Here is a 9668-nt window from a genome sequence, read left to right as displayed (position 1 = left end):
CAGTTAGCAGCAGCTAGCAGCTGCTGACGGTTGTTCTGTCGGGTCTTGGCGGCATATTTCAGCAACAATGTGTTCAGTTGTGGTTCTGAGAGAGTTTATCAGAGAGAGGCTAACTACTGCTGCTGAAGACATCTTCACAGAGGTGGAGAAGACTCTTAGACTGCTGGAGATCAGCTGGAGAACCCAAATAAACCAGGAGCTAACAGGTACGGAACCCCTAAAGGATACCGATCAGTTAGCTTGAGGCTCCCAGAGGAAGCTGGTGGAGAAGCAGCAGTTAGTTTTCTGACAGACCGGCGGACGGATAGAAGATGGGAGCTCAGATGGAGCTAGCAGAAGATCGGAGAAACCTCTAAGATCAGTCTGAAGCCTCCTCATCAACCAATCAGAGCAGAGAAATTCATACTCGTATTACACTGAAGCTCTGGATTAAGATTCTGTTTCAGCTGTAGACTATGAGACACAGTTTGGATCGGAACCAGAGGCTTTACAGAACGTGCTTTAACACTGAAGCTTTGAGTTAAGACTATATGAACTTTGACCTGCTCTGGGTAAAGAAAACCTAAAACACGTTACATGGTGAAACTTGAGGTGGATTATTTAAAATCATCATATATGTTTATATATTTAAATTTAGCATCTTTAGTTTGGCCAGAGACCATCTTAGACGGGTCTACTGTGGTCTTAACTGGGTTCTTAGAACCCAGTTTCACAAACATTTTTTAAAGGCCATTTTACATCCAGCTATGTCCTAAATGTGTTCATGAACTGCTTCTTCTGTCAGTGTTTCTAACACAGTGAACGTTTATCCATGATTTGCTTCTATTTAACGAAGAGACAGGAAGTGTGACCATCATGAACTTCCTGTAGAAGGACGTTGGACTGAGGTGTCCCAGGTTTTAAAGCACTGGACTCGCATATTATTTAACTTGATAAACATCAAGCTGTTAACTGACTCCTTTTCTTATAATTCATGTTATAAATATAATTAATTCTGCTGTTAAAAAGGTTTAAAATGTAACTTAGTATAACTTTCATTAGTCCTGGTTCTAAGGTTTTTGGGCTAAGACTAGCTTAGATGGGGTTCTGCAGTAGTTAGACGGGTCAGACCTGGACAGAATTATTCTGCACTGAGATGTTCAGTTATTGGAACAGTTAAAATTGTCACTTTAAAGCTTATTTTCCAGGTCCATTTTTCACCCATCCATCCAGTCGGTACAGAAGATGAGTGAATGAATGTTTTCTGTCATTAGTGGAAGTCTTTCTCTAGTATTTTGGTTCTAAGATGGAACCTAAGGTGGTCTAAGAACATCTCAAACTGTCTTTATAAAACATGTGGTGATTTAAAAGGATCCAGCTGAGGTTTGACCTCTAAGGATGTTAGAACAACAAAGGTGATGAAATAGTCCTTTTTTCAGGTGTTGTGCTGGCTTCTATGAGCCCGATTCTGACCCGATCTCCATCCTCAGCTTTTGCTTTAACATTAATGCCCGTCTTTTATTAGTACCTACTCGGGTCGGGTCGGTTCTACAGGGTTTGGGTCGTTCTTCATTACAATTGAGTGCCATCTCAATGTGGGCGGGATCAACGTAGCAAGGCGTTAGCGTGATGTCATCAGTAGAGACAGGAACACAACAACGATGCAGGACCTGCTGCTGGGTCTGTAGCTGTGGTCAGATCCAGAGAAGGAGTACTGTATTGGAGAGAGAGGGAAACCTTGGATCGGAACCAGCTACAGGGGGTGTGAGGTTATGCTAATGCTACCTAATGCTAGCCTGCTATAGTGGTCGTAAAATGATTTAATGGGTGAAGATATTAATTATTATATTATGCTGTAACTAGTGACTCCGCCCCCTAACCAATCAGTGACCAACAGTCTTCTGACATCACGCTTTCAGCAGGGTCGGTGCTGTTAGAACCACAAGCAAGCAGGTACTAAAAATAATAATGGTTGAGGAGGGACTGGTGGAGAAGGGGCAAAAAGCTTCAATGATCACACCTCTAAAAGTTCAAGCTAACTTCATATCGAGGTTTGGTTGTATAACCTGATAAGCCCAGTTCTTATCTCCTGTCCAGAAACTGGACCCGATCCTAGCTAAAGCTGGAACGGGTTCATATTCTGGTGTTGGGCTGATTTAATAAGAGAAGATCTGTTTACCTTTATCTTGGTGCCTTTGTCCATCCAGGACTCCAACAAAAGGTTTCTGAGGAAGAGGTTCTGAATGACCAGCAACTCTGGAACAAGGAGAGGAACCACAGTTTTGACCAGGAGGAAGCAGAACTTCTGCAGGAGGAACTGTGCATGGGTCAGAATGAGGAGCAGCTGCCACTGAAGCAGGAAGAGACCTTAATGATGCCACAGATTCAACAAATAGTTGGACATTCTGAAATCAGCATGGTCCAGTTTGGAGAAGAGATGGACCATCAGCACCAGCTGCCAGAAACAAGCTGGAAACCAGTGATAAAATTACACAAAACAGGTGAGAAGCCCGTGGTTCCTTGTTAATTTCAATGTTTCCAAACTTGATTCAACTTGCAGTGTGTCTGGGCCAACATATTAATCTTCAGACTTTGAAGAATAAAATGTTGGATCAGCACCAGAACAACAGAACCTGACTGTCTCAGATCTTCCTGGAAACCACCATCACAGTTTAACAACTGATTATTTTCCACTCACTCCAGGAACTCAGATCTTTAATGCTGTTGGGCCTTTATTATCTCCAAGTGGTTTTAATAAACCTGACTCTAAAAGTTCTGTTAGTCGGTTAGGACCTGGTACCGCTTCGGTGGAAATGCCCTAAAACAGAACAAATGTTTAGCCTTGATCTAAGCCAGGATGAAACCTTGGTCACTACAGAGAATCTCCCAGTTTAATCCCAATCTTGTTGACCACCCCCACCATACCTGCAAGCTGGGGCAGTGGCCTCACCTCCTCCACCTCTTTGGTAGCTCCGCCTACATTACAATGCTGACCATCCTGACCCCGCCCATCATGGTCTGTTAAGCTAGGTTGAACAGGGTGCGAGGTTGCGTTTGCCAACAGTGACGCTGACCGCGCATGTCGCTCTCCATTCAGCATGAACGAAGTTAAAGGTTCAAACTTTTCACGCACAAATAAATCACTTCTTCGTGAACAGAAGGAAAGGAGGAACAGAAAAGAACAACAAACAAAAATTGGTAAGAGAAACGCGAGTTACAAAGTTAGATTGTAAAGACAAGATAAGATGGACTTTATTGATCTCCTAATGGAAAAATGAACTTGTTGCAGCAGCTCTTAGTAAAACACCAGTAGGGTGCTGAAAGATATTTAAAAAATGTGCAATCAGAGGAGATTGTGCTAAAGTGGCAATGATTGCAGGTATTTATCAATACAGAGGTTGTTGCAGAGTTATTATACAGCAGAATTGAACAGCGGTGGGATGAAGGACCTGTGGTAGCAATCCTACCTGCACTGAAGATGTCTCACTGAAGGAGCTGCTCAGCTCCTCTATATATAGGTGCAGTGGGTGAGAGGTTATGTTCATGATGGATGTGAGTTTGGCTAACATCCTCCTCTCACCCACCACCTCCACGGGGCCAAGTGGGCCGCCCAGGACAGAGCTGGTCCTCCTAACCAGCTTGTTCAGTCTCTTCCTGTCCCGCTCTCTGCTTCCTGGGACCTAGCAGACGGCAGCATAGAGGATGGCAGAGGCTTCCACAGAGTCAGAAAAAGTCTACATTCCTAGGCTTGTAAAACGTGTTTAGTTGTAATCAAGTTCACCAGAGATTAAGGGACACTTGTAAGACAGATTCTGGATTAAATCAGTCCTGCATCTCTTCATTCATCAAACCAAAAGTACCATCATGTATCAAGTCTCATCTGACCAACAAAACTGCTACACTAAAGATTTAAGAGCCTTTGCCACAGTAGAGGGGAAAGGTTTCATCAAGGGAAGATATTAAATAAATATGTTGTGAAATAGAAAAAAATTGAATGTACCATTAAATGTACAATTTATTTAATACATCATTAAATATTAAGTGTACCACTAATTACATCATGTCGTCTTTAAAATTATACTTAATTATTCAGTGGCACATTTAATTGCATAATAGTCCATTTCATGATATAATGGTACATTTATTGTTTCTAATGATGTATTAAATAAATAAATGGTACCTTTAATTTAATGGTACATTTAATGTTACATTTCTTTCATGTTACATTTACTTCACTTATGGGACATTCACAACATTTATTTATTTAATGATGATTTTATTGTATTAATTTTGTCCAGTTTGACCCTCCATTCTTGATGCCTGTATAGGAGGTCATGTCAGAATTTAAATCAGGTGTTCTGGAGCAGACAAACATCTAAAACTTGCAGAGAAGAGGTCCCTGAGGACCAGGGCTGTGAACCATTGAGGTACAGTTTCTAAATTATGAAGGTTTTGTCTTTTTATACTTTTGTTCAACAAGTACAGTTCTCTTACTAGGTGCATTTTTCTTTCATTTCAGCAACTTGAAACATAAAAGTAATGTAATTGTTCAAAGGAAACAATCACTTAATAAATGAGTAAAATACAACTATGTACATTTTGTTTATTCAGCTAAGATAGGCATGGTCTGTTTCCTTGTTTAATATTTTATTATTTCTTCATTATTATTCTTTTTACTTTAACTGGCCTTTACTACAGCTAAAAACAGGGACCTAACTGGTCCTTCAAAGAAACAAATTATCAAAAGACTAAATGAAGAAAACTAAAACAGGGAGAGTCACAGGAGTGGGAGTCGTTCTGAATGGGAGCGGGACGGGACAGGAGAGAAAATCCACTCCCGGGTCGTCACCCTCTACTGAACACCCAGGTACTTAAAACTGACTCAATGTCCTCCACCCTGGATGTTCACTGGTGAGTGAGGTGGTGTCCTTCTCCTGCAGTCGATCACCATCTCCTTCGTCTTACTGGTGTTCAAGCACAGGTGATTGTGCTCACACTAGTCAACAAAGTCCATGTTGACGGACCGGTACTCTAGCTTGTTTCCCTCAGACCCACAGCCCACAATGGCTGAGTCATGAGAGAACCTCTGGAGATGACAGCTGTCCTAGTTGTAGGTGAAGTCTGAGATGGGAATGGTGACAGGACAGTATGCATTAACAGCGTTTATATTTTAAGCGCTTCTTCTCTCTTTTATGACATTTCCACTGGTTATCTAGCATACTGCCCCCTGTGGATATTATTACAATACTGCAGCAACATCAGCGAGAAGTATAGATGCCTGCAGCACACTGGACCCGGTCTGAGTCAAAGCTGAACACTGGGTCCATGTTACGTATTAATTAGTCAACTCAGAGGAACGACACAGAATCAGTTTTACTTGCTTCAAGGGTAGCTCACACTCTGCAGTGCAAATCTACAAAGTGTTGGCACCCCTCTCTCTTTATTTATACATGCTGGTTCACACACAGTTCAACAAACATTCAGGGTGTGTGTGTGTGTGTGTGTGTGTGGGGTCAGAAAGGTTAGGGTTCATGTGTCTTGATTTTAAACAGAGAAGGAGAGCGGGGACTTGGTTGAGCAGCCCTTAGATGCTGCTGATAAAAGCATAACTCACTCCTGTCTCCATCTCCCTTCCTGTGGCATGAAGGAGGGAAAGGAACATGAGTCATAAACAATACAAAAGTTTTCAGACCCTAACAGTCCAGTTCCAGGCAAAGCCAGATACTGTATTACATCTTATAATCAGATGAATAGAACAAACTACTGCAGACTGGGTCTGAACATCAGAACCATATGTGGAACCTAGATTAGTCCTTGTAATCACAGTCATGTTTTCACTTGTTCCCACAGAACCACCACAGCAACACGTTGATGAGGAGGAGGTTCTGACTGACCGACAGCTCTGGAACCAGGACAGAAACTGGAATCTGGACCAGCAGGAACAACAACCTACACATATCAAAGATAACCCCGAAGAACCAGAACCTACTAAGAGCAAACGGAACCAAGAAGAGCAAGAACAACCACAGACCCAAGAGAAACCAGAACTTCCACTGTTAAAACAAAACCATGAGGAGCTTGTACCTCCAAAGATGAAACAGAACCAGGAGGAATCAGATCCTCCCCTCCTGTGTATCTGTAAGGAGGAAGAGCAGATGGTAACAAATCCGGACTTTACGGTGCCTCCTACTGATGATGAAAGTGACCAGAGTGAGCCGGAACCAAACACTGAGCGGGTCCACTCTGAAACCTCTGCTGCTATAAAGATTCAAGATCAAGATGGAAGCAAACATGTAGAATCAGAACCACCTCAAAGATATGAGGTGAAGTTCATGAAGACTTTTCAGAGAAAGAAAAGAAAACATGCAGAAGGTTCTTTTGGGTCAGAGAGTCTGAGTGATGCCTTCATTAGAGCATCGTCACTGATGAGTCATCACAGAACTTCCATAGCTGAGAAAGCTTCCTCTGCAGGTCCACATGGAGGAGAACTGTCTTCTTCATCAGCATCACGAGAGCTTAGCCACCTTAATGAGAGCAGACCCTGTGGGACACCTTCATCCAATATGTCAGCAGCAAACTGGGACCAAAGGAGTCCACCAGCAGAGAGTCTGTATTCCTGCAACACCTGTGGGAAAAGATTTCGATTTAACTGTCGATATTTGTCCCACATGAGGACCCACACTGGAGAAAAGCCATTTTCCTGCAGGGAATGTGGAAAAAGTTTCACTCAGGGAGGAAGTTTGTGGCGACATGTGAGAACTCATTCAGGCGACAAACCGTTTCTATGCATAACATGTGGGAAGAGCTTCAGCCAGAGGACTGGTCTGCTGGGTCACATTAGGACTCAGCATACTGGTGACAAGCCATGTTCTGCTTAAACATGTCTGTCAGAAGACTGGTCTCCATGAAAGCAGGAACCCAGTGAGTCTAGTCCTGATCTCTGGATCAGATGAATGGTTCCTTACCAGGCCTCTTCAGAGATGAGGGACTGAACACTGATGAGGGAGTTCTGCCATTTGATCCGGGTTTGTTGGAGAAGGGATGCTGCTGGATGGAGGACTGAACTTAGGCACCCTGGTCTAGAGAAACATTTCATGCAGAACTTTGAGGACTCCTGCTGGAGAAAAGCCATGTTCCTGTGGAGAACCTAGGCACTGGTCAAAAGTTCCTATTCTCAGTGAGACAGGTACCAGGCCCTCAGCATGTTATTAAAGTGAACAGTACCATTTCAGAACTGGACCCTGAAGACCGACCGGTACTCAGCTTCACAGACAGACAGCTGCTGTGATGCTACCAAACTTAAAGTGCCAGAAGAGAGCAGGAAATAAGGTGAACGACAGACTCAGAACTCTGAGGTGATATCTAAGCGGACCATCATTATTTGTTCTTCAAACTTAAAATAAAATGTATTACTTTGTGTAGACCTCTAACTCTGATTTGAGATGTTGGTCACCATGTATTCATTACTGCAGTCAGACATCTTCTGCAGATCACCTGGATAACCTGAAATTAATGGGAGATGGAGCTGCATGTTGCTTGCAGAGCAGTGGCACCAGCAGGTCCAGAGAAGATTAAAATGGGCTAAGAACTGATCCCCAACATCCATCTGCATCCAAGTCTCCACCATCACAACCATCTCACTGCTGATCTGAAAGGAAGTTGAAGAATTTTGAGTTGGTCCTCTTTCTTCATCTCTCCACCCACATCTAACCATCAAACCTTCCTCCAGAAGACCCTTGGTTTGTCCATGTGGACAGCTGCAGATTTCAGTCCAGCTTAAAGGTTCTGTTCTTGGAGCTGGAGCTTCTTTCTTGCTCTGCACCATCTCACTCCATGGTGACGTTAAACTACTGGTTCCTGTGTTGTTCCTAACATCCTGACCAACTTCCTTTCATCTGAGGGGAGCGGTTTGGTTCAGATGGTTGAAACCTAGACACAGTTGGGTGTATCAGCAGAACCGTGGATGAAGTTATTTCTAACATGAAACTTCTGGAAAGGCACCAGTCTGTTGACCTGTGCAGGAATCCAACCCGTTTTAATCAACGTTACTAAATGAACCATGAAGAGCGGTGAAATATGAGCCAGGCTGAAGCTCCCAGCGGGGTAGGAGTGTATGGACAGATTTGACCCTGCAGGCATAGTTCTGATCCCGGATCAGAGAAAGTCCAGAATAAACTCGACCTTGCAGCCAGTTCTTCAGCCTGGAATTAAACGATTCAAATCTTTAAAGTTTAGATTTATTAATTATGGTTGTGAGGAGTGGATGGAAGGTCTGACCTGCATGGGACATCCTTACAGTTCTGAGGTTCTGAGTTGTGTCGATTGTGATTTAACGATTATTGGTCCTCCAAACATCATCAGCTAACATCGGTCAACAGATTTTTTTATTCATATTTCACATAAATATTTCCAACCTACTTGCAGGTTGCATGGTGATGCCTGCAGCCCCAAAGGTACCAAAACCACATTCTCCAAAGCGGACCTTCCAGGAGACGTTCATGCGGTGCAGTCATCCATGAACCGGGCCATGCCAGCCATATGGGTCGGCCTCATCCTGATGTTGCTCAGATATAGAAAGTTCCCCTAAACTCAGGCTCTCATTGGCAGCAAGGAGCTGATTTCTGAATGTAATCAGATCTATGGACTGGACCCATACTGCTATAGGGGCCCCATCTGGAAGTCAATATGTTTTAATGAATAGAAAGTATCTTCATTCAATAAATGTTCAACCTATTAGTGATGCACTGATGTGTCTCACTAATACAACAATGGCCTCCTCTACCCATGATTCCTTTCTACTATAATAATAATTAGAATTATTGTAACTCTAATAGTTGTGTTGGGACCAAACCTCCATCAGGCTCCTGGGTGATGGAGGTTTCTAGGTCATTATTGGTGGGACGTCCTGAATGGTTTTAATGGTTTAAAGTTCTTCACATAGAGTGTGTGGTGAAAGTCTTCCTCATAGAAAGAAAGGAGACATATTCACCTCATAATAATGATCAGCATTGAGCTATGATTAATCTCAGTGCAGCAGCTAGATGGCGCCGTTTGGATTTAATGCAGACATTATAGAACTAAACGGGTTCGGGCCGACAAGCGTTTTATTTTCATTCAGGTTTGAGTCACTGATTTATTCAAGAAGTTGTTGGTTTGCTGTAATTCACAAACATCCCTCATGGTCTAGTCAAAGTTTCTCTTAGTGTTTCTCCACCGAAAGGAACCGGTTTCGTTCTTTGACTGTCACAGCACCGTTGCCATGGTTATTTGGACACGTGGTGGGAGACTCCTGGTTATTTATGGGTATTTATGGGCGGGGACCGGGCTGTTCCAGAACCACGTACAGCTGAGCCCAGTTCACCTCAGAGTGGATGTATGAAGGCTACGTGTGCGGTGACGTGTCTACGCACGCTTTCTACATCTGAATTATTTTGTACGCCACAGGTTTCAGAATTTCTCCCTACGGCCAACGTTTAGTATGAAAGCTGCGCTCTCTTTAGGACACGAGGGTCCTGGTCCGTCACTGTGGTACTGGTGGTTTTTAGGAGTTTAACTTCCTACATTCCTACCATCTGTTTGAAGAAGGGAATCACTTTCATTATAACACTTGGCCTTTACAGACACACAGAGGGCGACATAAGAGGAGATGTTTTTTAGAAACCACAGAAGTGGTACGTTTAATAAAGCAA

At 43.1% G+C, this 9668-nt stretch overlaps 1 protein-coding gene and 1 gene segment (V, D, J or C); one reads left to right on the top strand and one right to left on the bottom strand.

Moving 5' to 3' along the window:
* Positions 1-9668, bottom strand: part of LOC124869325 — a 57155-nt gene that overhangs the window by 35592 nt on the left and 11895 nt on the right.
* On the top strand, positions 3-8760 carry LOC124869310 (zinc finger protein 544-like). The gene is made up of 3 exons (XM_047367107.1): positions 3-206; positions 2187-2480; positions 5830-8760. The coding sequence occupies exons 1-3, from the start codon at positions 68-70 to the stop codon at positions 6855-6857; spliced, it is 1461 nt and encodes a 486-aa protein (XP_047223063.1). The 5' UTR covers positions 3-67; the 3' UTR covers positions 6858-8760.

Source organism: Girardinichthys multiradiatus, chromosome 6, assembly GCF_021462225.1.
Source record: "Girardinichthys multiradiatus isolate DD_20200921_A chromosome 6, DD_fGirMul_XY1, whole genome shotgun sequence".
NCBI lineage: Eukaryota > Metazoa > Chordata > Actinopteri > Cyprinodontiformes > Goodeidae > Girardinichthys > Girardinichthys multiradiatus.
Note: the sequence above shows the minus strand (reverse complement) of the source record. Positions and strands in the feature narration are given on the sequence as shown.

Excerpts from the sequence above, each read along its gene's own strand:
- LOC124869310 (XM_047367107.1), top strand. The coding sequence starts at position 68 with ATGTGTTCAGTTGTGGTTCTGAGAGAGTTTATCAGAGAGAGGCTAACT. Across the intron at positions 207-2,186 it reads AATAAACCAGGAGCTAACAG|GACTCCAACAAAAGGTTTCT; the intron begins GTACGGAACCCC and ends TTGTCCATCCAG. Across the intron at positions 2,481-5,829 it reads GATAAAATTACACAAAACAG|AACCACCACAGCAACACGTT; the intron begins GTGAGAAGCCCG and ends TTGTTCCCACAG.